The sequence below is a fragment of the Cydia fagiglandana genome, chromosome 12 (assembly GCF_963556715.1).
Source record: "Cydia fagiglandana chromosome 12, ilCydFagi1.1, whole genome shotgun sequence".
In the NCBI taxonomy this organism is placed as follows: domain Eukaryota; kingdom Metazoa; phylum Arthropoda; class Insecta; order Lepidoptera; family Tortricidae; genus Cydia; species Cydia fagiglandana.
Window position 1 is genome coordinate 16,045,275 of NC_085943.1, and position 17,011 is coordinate 16,062,285.

The 17,011-nt window shown below is 39.2% G+C and overlaps 1 protein-coding gene across 1 annotated transcript; it reads left to right on the forward strand.

Moving 5' to 3' along the window:
• The first annotated feature begins 7,271 nt into the window (after positions 1-7,271).
• LOC134669379 (uncharacterized) lies at positions 7,272-16,671 on the forward strand. The gene is made up of 2 exons (XM_063526898.1): positions 7,272-12,408; positions 16,508-16,671. The coding sequence occupies exons 1-2, from the start codon at positions 7,272-7,274 to the stop codon at positions 16,669-16,671; spliced, it is 5,301 nt and encodes a 1,766-aa protein (XP_063382968.1).
• Positions 16,672-17,011: the final 340 nt, after the last annotated feature.

The following is a 17,011-nucleotide window of genomic DNA, read 5'->3' on the forward strand; positions in this document are numbered from 1 at the left end:
ATCCTCATTTAATAAATAAGAAAGTAATTTCTGCGATTTTTAATTACTTTCATAGTTTTTGAGTTATACCAGAATTTACCAAAAACTACCCAAAAACCTAATGAATGAACATAAAAACTAGTGAATGAACACCGAAAAACCCAGTGAATGAACATTATTTAACTCTTTTTAATTAGCATAATAAAATCATTTTTATCACAAACATCGTTTCCGGCTCTATTTTAATAGCTATAGCGATAGCGTTTATATCTTTTTATCCCTCCATATTGACTTCGAATCGATTAGAATGTAATAAAATGATGGTTATTCACCAATAACATAGAAACCCGTTACATATTAAAAGGAAAAAATTAAATCAACCATTAAAACAAGAACCAACTTGCATATTTTGATGAAAAGGGGTCATGCTCACCAAATAATGCTTAAAATAATAAACTTGTCACTGCATTGTTCGTGGTTACACTGTTCATACATAGAATTAGTAGAAATCCAATAAATGAACAAGCCAAATTTTGTATTGTTCATACATAGGCATGACAAATCTAGTAAATGGACTATAGAAATTTGGTTTGTTCCAATACTGGCTAAATGAATCAGAATCGTTTTCTATGCAGAATCACAAAAAACAAGCTTAATACGATTGCGTTTACATATACATTTGGGAAAAAAATGAAGTCTACGCGACACCAGTAAATGAACACACTGTTCATTTACTGGTTTCAGAACATTTGATGAGCCAGTAATGGAACTATAAAAAATAAAGACTTAATCGCATAATACGCCGACAAAGTGTACATAAATAGAAGGTTCAACTCTTAATCTAACCAAATAACTAAACTTTGTACTGGTAAAAATTAAATAAGCACTTCATATGTTGCTCCAAACGTACACTGTTCTTATTTGGGATCTAATATTTTCATACAAAACTTCAAATCCAGAAACACGTAAACTTCAAACGCCAGTCACATCCTAACTTGTCGAAAATAAATTTATTACGGGTTGTCATTGCATAGGAAATAGAGTTGTTAATAAGAAAAAAAATAAGACAAGTGGAAGAAATTGCTATATTTCTTATTTTAGACGAAAAACGTGATTTTGTTCATTCACTGGGGGGTGTTCATTCACTGGAGGGTTTACCCTATCAGCACAGCGTAAGATTCATAAGCAATATACTATACTACTAGGTGTTTAAAATCAGGTCAGTCCATCCAAACATCTCTACGATAATACATATATAGTTATGTTTCTACTTGATGATATATTATGTAAATTCAAGTAACAGGTAGGTTGCAGATGCAGACTTGATTGACATTGTAGCGATAGCATATTAAAGTGTACTCATATTGAGTAGCTTCAAAGCGAGGTAATTTTAAAAATCCCTAAAATACAATGTCCTAAATCAGAAGCACTTCATACTATGGCAAAACTTAAGCTGCAGCGGTTACCCAGGAGTCTTGTTTCGCGTTACATTAAAATTTGCTTCTATTTTAGTACATTTGATATTAGCAAACCCAATAGCAATTTGAGAATTTAGATTGAATGGAATAAAAATTAAAAAAAAACTGGTCAAGTGCGAGTTCGGACTCGCGTTTCAAGGGTTCCGTACATCACACAATTTTCAACAATTTTTTTTTGTACATCAAACGTGACGTGAGTGAAACGTCTTGAAAAACCCGAATGGGTCAATCAAAAACCAGATGTAACATGAAGTTTTCTGGCGTGGTGGCTTATATTATCTCTGCAACTATGCAAAGTAGCTTAGATAGGAAGATTAAATGCCGAACAGTAGTACAAGGTGTCCAAATGCGAGGACTGAAGACCGAGCTCCGCCTAGGGCTGATAGCTCGGAGCGTCCGACGAGTCACGCTTCCTACAACTTCCGCAAGTGTTTTAAAAGGCCGAAGAGAGATAATACCTACAGGGTGGCCAAAAAATAAGTGCATTCCCGTAGCCGGGGAGGTTTTCGGATTATACTGAGCTTTACAACTTTTACTATGGGACCCCAACCCCGAAATCGCGAAAAAAATGTATCCTCCCGTAGAAAACGGACCAGCCAAAATGTATGAAACAGCCAAATTTTTCCTCGCAATTTCGGGGTTGCACGTTGGCAACGGGAATACACTTAGTTAATTTTTGGCCACCCTGTTTAGTGCTTTTTAAAACACGTAACAATAGTAACCTAATCAATCAGTACTACACTTGTACCAATGCGGCTGTGTGCCAGATACAGCCTATAGTCACACCAATAAAAGTCTGCAGCGGATATGATAGCCCACGCAGTGTAAGTGTTATTAATACGTCATAATTTCATAGAAGTTTGACGTTTAATATGACACTTGCACTGCGTGGGCTATCAAAATCGCTGCAGACTTTTTACGGTCTAACTATAGTCGCATTTTTTGTCGTCATTCCGACTCATGCCTGAAGTTAGCTTCAAGCGTGAGTCGGAATGGCACGCCTCTTCGGGACGCTTCGGGCCTTCGGCCTTATGCGGATATCGGTCTAGGGCCTTCGCAAATAGCTGTCTACATCACGTTTCACTTAAACCATTGCGGCTGTGTCCCTAAAAAACCTAAACCACATTTTTGTTCTTAAATCCGACTCACGCTTGACTGTAGATTTCTAACAGGTTTTCCTGTCATTGTTAGGTAAAGGACTATTATGAGTAATTTTTTCAGAATTTTAGACCCTGTAGTTTCGGAGATAGAAGGGGGGGAATGGTAATTTTTTGTCTTTTTTCTTGAATAACTTCTAAATTTTTTATTGTTAATTTATAAAAAAAAATATATTTGAGATTCTCACAATGAGCTCTTTCGTTTGATATGTAACGAGACATAGTTTGCAAAACTTTGTTTTTAAATTTTATCTTTTACCCCCCAAAAGTAGCCCTTATGTTTAAAATTCATTTGTTGACGTTACATATTCGTCTTTGGGTCACAGACTTACATATGTGTACCAAATTTCAACTTAATTGGTCCAGTAGTTTCGGAGCAAATTGACTGTGACAGACGGACGGACAGACAGACGCACGAGTGATCCTATAAGGGTTCCGTTTTTTCCTTTTGAGGTACGGAACCCTAAAAACAACGGGTTGCACTCTGGCAGTGCCGACAGAAGTGAAAACTCAATGACTAGTCCAAAATGTCTGCAGCACTATGTATAATTGACCCATCCTCCTTTCTATTGAAAAACTTTAGTTCCGAAATTGCTGGCCAGTGAGCTTAAATTTGTAGCGTTCATTGTTTAAAATTCGTATAGAAATTGTAAAGTTACCTTGCAGAGCTCGCATCTAAATATAATTCATTCACCAGTACTAGAGTTCACTTTTATTAGCGATTTCATCAAGATGTAGCTTTATTGAATTGTATTGGAGTGATATACAGTTAGAATGTAACTGTGAGATCCTCGTATTTCAGCTCGTACAAGATTAGAACATTGAGCTTTATTGCTTAATATAAAAGTCCATTTTTAAATAATTGACCTGATGGTGATACGTTATGACTAAAGTTCTTTGGTGAATAACATTGTCCGTCACACATGACATCAGCGCGTTACGCTGTATCGAGTTAATCATTCTTTCCCCACCTCAAAAAGTGCTCAGCTCCGCTAAAGAAGTTTTCACTTCAAAAATTCAAACATATCAAATCAATAACAGGCGGCTCACGAAGTTAAAACGAAAACCTTTCAAATGCGCGATTGCAATAAAGGAGAATTTAACACAAAATTGGAACATAGGTACACATTGACGAAATAAAAATACAGCGTGTTGACGTTTATTTTGTGCCTATATTTATTTCCGACATACGTACGTCACCCGGCTTAGCGGCTTATTTTTACCCCGACAGTTAACGGTCCAAATCACAACATTGAAACAAATAAAATATTCATTGTTTTAGGGCTTTGTAGGCTTCTGCAAAGGCCATATTGTATAAATACCTAGTACAATCTATTTTTATATATGTAGTTGTTCATCAACGGGTAAAGTTGAGTAGGCTACTTAAGACGAAGTAGGTATCAAGACAATTTTTGAATGTAATACTGGAAAAAGTAGTCTTGTAAAATACCTAGTAAGAAATAAGGGTAACATTCCATTTCTGACCGCAGCTGCACTATTACTAGTACGAACGCGTCGATGTTATTGTCAATTTCCATAGTAAAGTGAATTGTAGTGCTACTGTCGTTGGAAATGGACTGTCACCTTAAGTCAGGCATTTTTAACATGACTGTAAATTTTGTCAATCGGCTGTTTTGACTGACCAAGTACCCAGTTACTGTATGTGAGGACAATTTGATATGATGGCAAGGCAAGGAAAATCGGAAAATTTTCGGATATCAATCATCGTTGAATTGCACGGTATGAGTTAGCTGATTGGCAGTCAGTGCACCTGCACAAACGCTGTAAAAGGTGCGGGCATAATAGCAACACGATAGGAGCATTGCCCTATCCACGCCCTGCGATGCCACCTTAGGAGTAGATTGCTCTGCAATAGCTATCTGCGGTCTAGGGCTGCCTGAAATGAAGAAATTCTAGTTTTGAGATGAGAAGCAGTGCCACTAATTGGTAAACTCTTTAACGATTCAAGCCTAAAAAAAAAAACAACGGGTTGTACTCCGGGAGTGCCGACTGAGATGGTATTTGGGGGTTGATTAAATGTACCATTCCAAATCGGTGGATCATAGAGAGAGAAACTAGATGCAATTACTGTCATATAAACGGTCTGAACTACTTTGGGGTGTTTGTAAGGAAAATGCGCATGGCGATTTATATACTTGAATTTATTATCGCAAATTTGTATGGTATAGTGCGTTCCTATGAAAAGTTATATAAGGCATTAGGTGCCTAGAAGTTAATTATTTGTGTTTGGTTCTAAACTCCATAAGTAATATTTACACTGTGGTAATACAAATGTGAAGTGCAACCTATGCCTTTTATTGCTCGAACTATTACCAGAATTTGATGAAGTCTTTAAACAATGACAATAACTAACGCACATACCATCCTGGGAACAATATATATGTAAACTCGTCGAACCAGGAAAAACCCAGGAAAACCTTGGCTCGACCCTTAATAATCAAAATTGTAATGTCTAGATACATGGTGCTTACAAGTTTCAGTTGTCTAACAATAACAATTAACAATCTACTCGTAATTTCCAAGACAGTATACACAGCATAATTGCGGATGACGGCTTAACATGCACATGTTAAAATTAGTCTGTAACACTCAACTGCATAATACAATATCAGTACATATTTCCATTGACAATTCATTTACATCAATTTATCTGCGGGAACTTGAATCCCTGATTCTATAGATGTATTTAACCATATGTATTAACAATGATGAGAGTCGAACTCATTGTATATAATTATAGAATGTCACCTTTAAATACTCGTAATATAGTTTGGCAGGTAGCATTATTAACTCTTGGTACTTAACTGGATTATTCTGCCCAACAGGAACCACTGATTCTAGATCTGATTTTATACAGAATTAAATATAATTTACTTTACAAAGTTTGATAACACTAGGCGATATTTCATAGCAAGAGCAAATCTAATGGTCGCGCCGTCCTCTTTGGTGTCTGAAATCTCAGTGTCCGTCCTTCATCCCCTGTTCTTAGCGAAAACCTTTACAATACTCGCTTATCTCTACTTAAACTAGGGTCGACTTTATTAACAGTGAATAAAATACATTCTCGCTATAAGTGTCTGCACATCCCCGCTTGTCGCGACGTCCCGACCGAAGTTGCTCGCTCAGGATGCATTTCGTTGTCTTCCTCCCGCACATGGAGCCAGCGTTGCTCTATCTCGCGCCCGCATAAGAATGTCAAGTGCCCCGTAGGCGACGCAAGTGCAGGCCAGGGGTTGTTTCGCACATGTCGTCTGAAACATTCGAATAGACCAAAGTAGATACTGCTGCGTATCGCATTGTAGAGCTTAGGGTCATGTGTTGAGGTTCTAGATTAGTTTACCGTTGTGTACAGTGACGGCCCTTTATCTCTCCCAGTGAAAGCTAGTATAAACGTTGTATTGCGTTGTTTTTTTGTAGTTTCTTCGAAACTATAAATTACCCTTGCACTTGTTTCTATGGTTTCGCTTGAACTTATTGTTATTTTTTTTGCCTGCTGTTTTTGTCCGTCTAACTATTTTAAATTTATTGCTTCCTCATGATGCGGTGACGCTACTAAATTATTAACACTTAATTTGTATCTGATACCAATATACCACCTCACGACAGAAATGAAAACTCAATGACTAGTCCAAAATGTCTGCAGCACTATGTATAATTGACCCATCCTCCTTTCTATTGGAAAACTTTAGTTCCGAAATTGCTGGCAAGTGAGCTTAAATTTGTAGCGTTAATTGTTTAAAATTCGAATAGAAATTGTAAAGTTACATTGCAGACCTCGCATCTAAATATATTTGGTCATGATATTTTGAGTTTTATTCACCAGTACTAGAGTTCATTTCATTAGCAATTTCATCAAGATGTAGCTTTATTGAATGATATTTGAGTGATATAAAGTTAGAATGTAACTGTGAGATCCTCTTATTTCAGTCCGTACAAGAGTAGAACATTGAGCATTGTCCAACTTCTGTTTATATTTGTTAGGATTGTTTTGCAAGAAGTTAATTTTGTTTCCAAATTACCCGCTAGATGTCGTTATACCATGTGTCAAATTTCCTACATCGCGGTATTAAGATTTTTCTGCAAAACACGACGTCTGGCTGATATTAAATATTGTCAAGCTTTTAGAACAGTTATACCTCTAACGAAATTATACATTATTGTACAGTCATTAGAGTGTTATTCTTTTGGGCCCTTTTTACATGGTCCTCCGAGTCGGATAAGTTCGGCTAGTGGATTCGGTAAACTTCGGGCTAACGGACGCCGGCTACGGTAGTGGATTGCTGCCAGCGGTGTCAAGGCTGGAAGAGCCTATGTTCCGGAGCAACGTGTGACGTAAGCAAATGCATCGTAACGTCAGCGGTGAGATGCAGCAGTATGACGTAAGCGGATTATATGTGTGACGTAGTGAAGTGTCAAGACAACCGTGAGTACATTAAAATTATTACGTAGTGCAACTGTCAAAGACTTAGTGAAATTTCAACGAATTTGGACTTTGAAAAATTTCATCAAGTTTTGACTTAGAAAAATTCGTAGCAAGTTTGGACTTAGAATAGTTTCGAAGAAAGTGGAACGACGGGGAATCCACGCCCAATTTTGCCTAGATTGCGCTAAGTGTTAACACTTAGAAAATTTCATCATGGAGGCTCTTATAAAAGTACAGCAGGACTTGTATTTGAGAATTGATAAGGCTAAAACTAACTTTAAAAAATCGCCTAAGGAACGGCTTAACTCTGCAGATTACCTTAGCACGAGATTAGAAACATTAGAATCTTTGTGGAATCAGTTTGTGACAACTCATACTCAAATCATTCAAGAGTCTACTACAATTGAGTTCACCGAGTATGTAACTGAAGACGTATATTCTAGTGCGGAAGAGTTATTCATGGATTACAAGTCGGATCTTAAGGTTGCCTTAAGCAAACTAAATGCTTCAATTCCTGGAAAGAGCACTGAGTCTACCACTGTTGGGAATAAGTCAGACATTGGTCAAGGCAAGTCGGTGATGGTAAAGCTACCAAAGATTTCGATTCCTACGTTTTCAGGGGATTATTCTGAGTGGACTAGCTTCAGAGATCTATTCAAGTCGCTCATCCATAAGAATAGAGATTTAGATGACGTCCAAAAATTGCACTACCTGAAAGGTTATTTAGTCGGTGAAGCTGAACAGCTTCTGCGTCACGTACAGATCACGCAAGATAATTACAGCGCTTGTTGGGAAAAATTGGAAAAGCGCTATAATAATAAGAAGTATCTTTCCAACTGCATTCTCAAACGCTTCATGAGTCAGAAGAATATTACGACAGAGTCCGCGAATGCACTCAAGGAATTGCTGGACACTACGAACGAGTGTTTAGATGGATTGAACAACTTAGGCATCGACACAACTACATGGGACATAATTGTGATTCATATCATTTGTCTTAAATTAGACAACGAGTCTAGGAAACAGTGGGAACTTAAGGTTAGCGAGTCTTCTGATGATTTGCCCACACTTAGCCAACTTCGAGAATTTTTAGAAACCCGATTTAGGGCATTAGAATTTTTGGATGGGAAATCATCGAAGACAAGCTTTGTTCCAAAGAAACCCAATGCACAATCTAGTAGCAACTTAAAAGTGCATCATGTAACTGAAGTTTCTTGTGGCTATTGTTCAGAGAATCACAAATTGTGTAATTGTAAGGGTTTTGCAAAAATCGATGTTGATGCTCGACGTGATTTCATCCAGTCCGGTAATTTTTGCTTCAATTGCTTAGGTTCAGGTCACAACGTATATTCCTGTCGCCAATCTACTAGATGCCGAATTTGTAAGCGCAAACATCATTCTTTACTGCACCCAAAAAATAGCACTCAAGCAACCGATTCTCAAGTCAAACCTACTCAATCGGTTGAAGGCGATATTGTTGCACACGCAACAACAGCTCCATCATCATCGTGTGATGAGCCCAATAATGTAACAACGTGTTTTTCGACCAGTCGTGGACAGGTTTTTTTGCCAACGGCTTTGGTTCAAGCTCAGTCGAAAACAGGTTCAGGTATAACCCTCAGATGTTTAATCGACCAATGCTCGGAAGCCTCTTTCATAACGGAGTCTGCAGCACAACTGCTGGGACTTAACAAGGTTTCCCACAAGAGCACAGTTACGGGTCTAGGCGGTGAAGAGAGTTCACCTGTGAACTCTAAGTCGGTGGTAAAGGTTAAAATTTCATCACTCCTAGAACCTAACTTTGAAGTGAACGTGCATGCTCATGTTTTGGGCAAGGTAACATCGAATCGTCCGAGAAAACGTATTGACATTGATTCGTGGTCAGAACTGCCTAAATTAGATTTAGCAGATTCCACATTCAACATTCCCGGCAAAATCGACTTGCTCTTAGGGGCAGAGGTGTACGGTCAAATACTTTTAAACAACATGATTAAAGCTCCACAAGGAGCACTCATCGCTCAGCGAACGTCTTTAGGCTGGATCGTTTCAGGGCCAACTCACTTAGGTGAGTCGGAAATTCGTAAAAGCGTTAGCGTTAACCACATTCATTTAGATGAAAACGAGCTGCTCAAGAAATTTTGGGAACTCGAGGCTGACCACAATACGACAGATCTCAAGCATCATTACACTGAAGACGAGAAGAAATGTGAAGAATTTTTCGCGGCTACCACTGAACGTGATAGCACCGGTAGATACATTGTGAAACTACCATTTCGTGATCAAGATCCCAGTTGCAAACACGGAAACTTTGTGCCTATTGCAACAAGGCGTCTCAACCAATTAGAGAAGAGGTTCGCAAAAGATGCTGAAATGAAGAAACGCTACTCGGATGTCATTAATGAATATCTTGAGCTGGAACACATGGAAGAAGTTCCTCCTGAACAGGAGAACAACCCAGATGCAGTTTACTTGCCACATCATGCTGTCATCCGAGATGACAGATCCACGTCAAAGCTGCGTGTGGTATATGACGCGTCTTGTCCTGGCTCTAATGGCGTTTCCTTAAATCAAGACCTTTTAGTAGGTCCAACTCTGCAACCTGTTTTGCGTCACACAATTCTTCGTTGGCGTTGCCACCCTATATGCCTGGTAGCAGACATTGTTAAAATGTACAGACAAGTGAAAGTTCATCAAGACGATGTAGATTTTCAACGCATTCTATGGCGTGAAAACTCGGGGGAGAAGATTAAGCACTTGAGACTGCTCCGAGTCACCTTTGGTACGGCCTCAGCACCTCATCTTGCAGTGCGTGCTCTTCAGCAAGTAGCCTACGATGAAGGAGCACAGTATCCAAACGCTGCTGATAGGGTCCTCAAGCATTTTTATGTAGATGATTTGTTAACAGGCTGTGAATCTGTGGAAGAAGGTAAATTAGTATACCAAGAGATGAATGAACTTTTGAAAAAAGGTGGATTCGAATTACAGAAATGGAGTAGTAACAATGAAGAATTAATAAGTTACATGAAAGAAACTGATGTCAAAGAGGAAGGAAGTCTCCAGCTGAAGATAGATGCTGTCATGAAAATTCTGGGACTCGTCTGGAATCGCCGAAACGACGAATTTGAGTATTCGGTACAACTTCCTCCACTCACAGTTCCTGTAACAAAGAGAAGTGTCATATCTGACATATCGAGGCTGTTCGATCCACTCGGTTGGTTGGCTCCAGTGATCATAGTAGCCAAGATTTTCATCCAGAAATTGTGGCTTTCGGGAATCGAATGGGATGATGAAGTACCACCACAATTACTGAAGGATTGGCTAAACTACAGAGAAAGTCTAAACCAACTTACCGAATTCAAGCTGCCCAGATGGAACCACGCTAGTTCCAATGTAACTGCGGAACTTCAGGGATTCTGCGACGTTTCTAATGAAGCGTTTGCTGCTGTTGTGTACTTAAGGACTATAGATGAAGAAGGAAATGTGCACGTGTCACTGATCACTTCTAAAACGAAAGTGGCACCAATTAAGCAAATTTCTATTCCACGTCTGGAATTGTGTGGGGCTGTGCTACTCACTAAATTGCTGGTTGAAGTAGCCGACGTTATGAGTATCAGCAAAGCGAACATTCATGCTTGGACTGACTCCACAGTAGTCATCTCTTGGCTAAATAGTCGTCCAAATCGATGGAAAACTTTCGTCGCTAACCGCGTATCTGAAATAATAACGTCAGTAGAGCCGCACCAATGGTCCCATGTCTCGTCGAAAGATAATCCTGCAGACTGCGCGTCTAGAGGTACACGACACCTGAGCAATGAAGAGCTCTGGATAGAAGGTCCGTCGTGGCTGAAAAATAAGGAGATTAGCTATAAAAAACCAAACATAAAGGATACAAACTTAGAAGAAAGAAGCACTAAAGCATGCTTCGTGAATACTTACGATAATGATGATGTCACAGCAGATGCCGAAGAAACACTTATTTCAAGGTTTTCTAAATTGTGGAAACTGCTACGCGTTCTGGCTTTCTGTAAACGATTTTTGAAATGTGTTAGAAAAGAAAAAGTAAGTCTGTGGTTAACAAGCAGTGAAATCCAAGAAACTTTAAAAATGTGTATAAAGATTGTTCAAGGAAATCATTTCAAAGAGGAGTTGAAGAACCTGAAAGAAAATAAAACGGTTAATAAGAAGAGTCAACTTACCTCACTGAACCCGATTGTAGATGGAGATGGTGTCCTAAGAGTTGGTGGAAGATTAGAGCACGCTGGAATTAGTGAACAGATGAAGCATCCAGTGATAATTCCACACAAGTCACACTTCACAACTTTAATCTTAGACAATGCGCACGAAAAAACTCTGCATGGTAACCCGCAACTGATGCTCAATTACTTGAGATCCAAATATTATGTAATCGGAGCAACCAATGCGGTTAAGTTGTTCGTTCGCAAATGTGTCACATGTGCTCGCTATGCCGCTGCATCGCGACACCCACTGATGGGACAGTTGCCGTCAGTTCGAGGAACTGTCAATCGTCCCTTTTTTCAGAGTGGTGTGGACTATGCTGGTCCAATAAACATGCGCACCTCAAAGGGAAGAGGCCACCGCTCTTACAAAGGCTACATCTGCCTTTTCATTTGTATGGCTACAAGAGCAATACATCTTGAAGCGGTCAGTGACTTGACAGCTCAAGGATTTATTGCGGCATTTAAACGCTTTACAGCACGTCGTGGTCATTGCGCTGATTTGTGGAGCGACAATGGAACGAACTTCGTGGGAGCTGCTCGTGAGCTGAAGCAGTTATACGCCGAAGAACGATCAAGCGTGGCTGTGGAAATTGCTGATCAGCTTGCTACAAACTCCACTAATTGGCATTGGATTCCTCCACACTCTCCAAACTTTGGAGGCCTCTGGGAGGCGGGAGTCAAATCCACGAAACATCACCTTAAACGAGTGATTGGAGATTCCACCTTGACATTTGAGGAAATGGCAACAGTTTTAGCTCAAATTGAAGCTTGCCTTAATTCAAGGCCTATGTCAAGAATCAATAGTAACAACAGTGATGATCCTATACCACTCACTCCTGGACATTTTTTGGTTGGAGAGCCGCTAGTACTTGTGCCAGATTCCAACTATGAAAATACCAATGTAGGTAGTTTAAGAAGATGGCAGCTAACACAAAAAATGGTTCAAGATTTCTGGCGCCGATGGTCGCGTGAATATCTGACTCAGTTTTACCACCGTTACAAGTGGGCCCATCAAACGCCCGAGCCAGTAGTAGGTAGTGTGGTGTTAGTAAAGGAAGATAATTTGCCTCCAGCAAGATGGTTGTACGGTGTAATCACTGATAAACACCCAGGTCTGGATGGAATCACTCGAGTAGTTAGTTTACGTTGTAAAGGGAATATTATTAAACGACCTGTTGGCAAACTATGTTTTTTGCCAATAGAAACTTAAAGTTAGTTAAGATTTGCATTTTTTGTTTTTTTACCAAATGTAAGTTGAGGTTTTTAATTTGGTATCATTTGTTCAATTTGAATGCAAAGTTATTGCAGCGTGCTGAGTTGTTTGTTTACATTTTGAATATCACATGTTACAATTTCCTTTCACTGTGTCATGATATAAGTTTTGTTGTATTTTGTCATAGTTAGTTGTCTCATGGTGGGCGGAAATAAGGACATTTGTGTTATTATTGTCCTTGGTGGGCGGAATGTCCAACTTCTGTTTATATTTGTTAGGATTGTTTTGCAAGAAGTTAATTTTGTTTCCAAATTACCCGCTAGATGTCGTTATACCATGTGTCAAATTTCCTACATCGCGGTATTAAGATTTTTCTGCAAAACACGACGTCTGGCTGATATTAAATATTGTCAAGCTTTTAGAACAGTTATACCTCTAACGAAATTATACATTATTGTACAGTCATTAGAGTGTTATTCTTTTGGGCCCTTTTGCTTAATATAAAAGTCCAGTTTTAAATAATTAACCTGATTATGATACTGTGACGTTTATAGACCCGGTTTATCATTGAAAGCTTTAGACTATAGCACGTTGGGCGCTAATGTGACGTTTAGCGTCACATGTAGATAGAGATAGATAGGTTAGAAATGAAAGTTTAATTTAGAAAATGTATTTAATATTATTTATAATTACAGGAAGATAGCTAGGGTCGTGAGTCCGTATAACTGAGCTGACACAGAGAAAGAAATATAGAAACAAGTCCTTAAAAGAAGGCACTTTCCTGAGGCTCTACATTGTAGGCGGGCCGTTGTAGATGGCTCCGCGGTACAGCGCAGGAGTCCCAGTTGGTCCAGAGTAGACTAGGATGGCTTCCCGCTGTGGTTCAGGATCCTCAGCTCGGAACGGAAACCTTCCAGATAGCAGAGCTTGCGCATAGCGCAAGCCGGGGTAGTGCAGGATAGAGGGTTTTCAGGCAGGGTGCAGGCAATTTCAACCCCAAACTTGATCCCTAGTGATATTGCTCTTATTAGAATATGCACACAACAGTGACTGCGACATCCGGCCCACAAGGAAAGAAATATCAGGAAAGTTAACCTTTCAGCATTATTTTAGTGTTCACGGATGAAGCAGTCGTTACAATACGTTGAGACTAAAGTTCTTTGGTGAATAACATTGTCCGTGACACATGACGTCAGCCTTACGTTACGCGTTACGCTGAATCGAGTTTATCATTTCTTCCCTACCTCAAAAAGTGCTCAGCGCCGCTAAAGAAGTTTTCACTTCAAAAATACCAATAGAAACCTTCAAATTATTTTATTCTGACTATTTACAGCTACTCGTAATTATGTACTCTGTTTAAAGGCTTTCTTCTGAATTATTTTTTTTAATTTGGTATTTTGCTATATTTCTTAAAGAAAACTATTATGTACATATAGTAAGAATAAGTATTTAGTCTAAAATTTGACAAATTATTTAAGACAATTTATTGGACCATTTTAACCTTATACGCATAAGGATAAGAGGATGGTCTGATTCCAAGCATAAATGGCTATTACATCTATCTTTTCACCTACAGATAGACTTTTCAGACACGTTTAAGGAGTTAGTTAAAAACTTTTAAATACATTTGCCTCAAAATCGTGTAAGAAAATGGACTTAATGTTTTATTATTTTTCCCTTTAAGTAATTTAGCTAATCGAAAAAATAAACAAATAGCTGTAACACGAGTATTTTAAAGGGTAACAGCGTTCTACCATTTCGTGGAACGGAAGACCTGGCTGTTCAAAAGTGCCGAACGCAATAATAGACCTGACAAGTTGATAACCCCTTCAGCGATATTTCCTATACTGAAAGTTATGACACGGTTGGGTTCAAACTTTGTGGTGCACGTCAACTGCAGGATTACTATGATCGAATATAGTCATGAATATAATTTTACTATTAACTACTACTACTTCTTTAACTACTTTTTTTTCATTTTACTAGACTAATAAAAAAAGAAGAACGAAAATGTTTAGGTGCATATAAGTACCTACAAAATCTCGTTCCTCTTATATCCAGGCTATTGCCAGATGGCGTTAGTAACGCAGCAGCCGATTCAAATTTAGGTAACAATTTAGGCTCACAAAGCATCTCACGCGCACCAATATGTGCGAGTGAAATGCCTAATGAAATTACACAATATGTTAATAATATGTTAATTCACAAATGATAAAATAAAAAATACACAACTTATCACGTGCATGCGCGAGGGCTAATAAGCGTGAGTAAAAATGATAAGATCGTATTTAAATAAGATCAACACATTAAAAAACCATCTGATGATTTGTTTTGAGGAAGAGAGAGAAAATTAACAGTCATCAGAATTTAAATCTGCCTTTAGGTCTCAGTTCCATCTATTTAGTTCAGGGTTTAGGTTCCGCAGCGCCATCTATAGAACGGAAATTGAGTTTTTTTAAGCAGGTCCCAGTTCCGTTTATTTTGTGTGACGCTGAGACTTCTGAGACAACCCTATTGAATATCGCATGGAGCGTTGTCCATGAAAATGTCGATTATGCAATCTAATGGATGTCACTGTTCTTTTCTAGATATTGTTCTTGAATCTAGATACCCACTGTTATTATCTGTTAGGTAAAGACAATAACACAAATAAATTAGGTACTGTTTATGTACTTATGAATTTCAAACATAAATAAACCGCGTAGGAGTATAAGAAGTTGAATAATTTCAACTAATGTCTAACAAAATCAAGAAACATCGGATAATTCACTAGACTTAATATCGACCCGTGATTACCTTTTGTATTGTTTGCTGTTTCGAAAACAATACAAAAGGTAATTAATTACGGTTCAAATCCTGGTCGATATAATAAGTCAAGTGAAACTAATCATGAATCATTCAAAACTGTTACATTGATACCTATTCACCCAAAAATCACGAGAACGGTTTTCTAACGAATTAAATCCAGCATCAACATACCTATTTTTATTTTATTTAGGTAACCCATAATAATGTATCACGCTGAACATCAAATTTCTAAGATTATTTGGAGTTGTGGTAAAACTGGAGGTATATACTTATCTTCTTAAATTATCCTCTTTTTGTTGCCAAAACGGCTAGGAATGGTAAGAAAACTATAAACATGAAAGCACTGCTTGAAATACAGGTAACCTTAGTCGTTTTCTCGGGCCATTCACTGTGTTACAGTTGGCAAATGCTTGTACTCGGGACTCTTTAATTCAGTAAAGAAATAAGTGACGGATGCACTAATGGTTGTGTCGGGGCACTGTACAAGTGTACAGTAAAATTATTAGGTACATGCAGTATTAAGACCTTCAAACAATAACCCGTTGTAAAGGAGGTCACTACTTTAGCACAATATTTTGTTGGTAATATACATATTATACAGTGTGCTGTGTGCTTCACCACGTATAACAGCAGTAAGTGTTTCTAAAGGTACCTACAGTTATTGTCCGTATTCTCGCACAATTAATTCCAAATTTAAACTGGGGTCCAAAGTTACCACGGAAAGCTAAAGCCTTGTTACTACTACGTTGTTTCATAAAATCAGAAAATATTATCGTTATTGTTATAATTCTGTTTTGGGTCAATTTTCAAATAGGCATTTTTGCTGTCCCACGGCCAAAAATCGAAGTCCATAGGACTAAAAGACTGGGTATGTATATTATTTTCATTCAAAATCATGCAAAACTGTACCTAATATATTATTTGTTCCGGACAAAATCGCATTTGAAGTTCCAAAAACGGCGAAATTTGCCGTTTTTTCGCGTGTCCCAGTGGCGGTATAGCGCAATAAAAAAAAATCATTACTTTGATGTAGGAAACGTATTATAAACGACTTTGTATTTTTAAGAGCATTTTCTAGAGAATGGATTTAATCATATTGATAAATTAATGCGTTATTTAATAAAACAAGGGAAGCCTATTTATCGCTGTCCCACGAGGCACCTATTTTGTTATGACTTAAATGTGTGTAGGGCGCCGCAGGCGCCCCGTGCGTAAGAGCTCGCGAAGCGCGCTGAATGTCGGGCCACGCCCGACCTGTGAGTGTGTAGGGCGCCGCAGGCGCCCCGCGCGTAAGAGCGCGCTTGAATGTCGGTCTTCGCCCGACCTTAGGGCGCCGCAGGCGTCCCGTGCGTAAGAGCGCGCGAAGCGCGCTGAATGTCGGGCTTCACCCGACCTGTGAGTGTGTAGGGCGCCGCAGGCGCCCCGCGCGTAAGAGCGCGCGTAGCGCGCTGAATGTGAGTGTGTAGGGCGCCGCGGGCGCCCCGCGCGTAAGAGCGCGCGAAGCGCGCTGAATGTCGGGCTTTGCCCGACCTGTGAGTGTGTAGGGCGCCGCGGGCGCCCCGCGCGTAAGAGCGCGCGAAGCGCGCTGAATGTCGGGCTTCGCCCGACCTTTGAGTGTGTAGGGCGCCGCGGGCGCCCCGCGCGTAAGAGCGCGCGAAGCGCGCTGAATCTCGGGCTTCGCCCGACCTTTGAGT

Excerpts from the sequence above, each read along its gene's own strand:
- LOC134669379 (XM_063526898.1), top strand. The coding sequence starts at position 7,272 with ATGGAGGCTCTTATAAAAGTACAGCAGGACTTGTATTTGAGAATTGAT. Across the intron at positions 12,409-16,507 it reads AATCACTGATAAACACCCAG|GGCGCCGCAGGCGCCCCGTG; the intron begins GTCTGGATGGAA and ends AAATGTGTGTAG.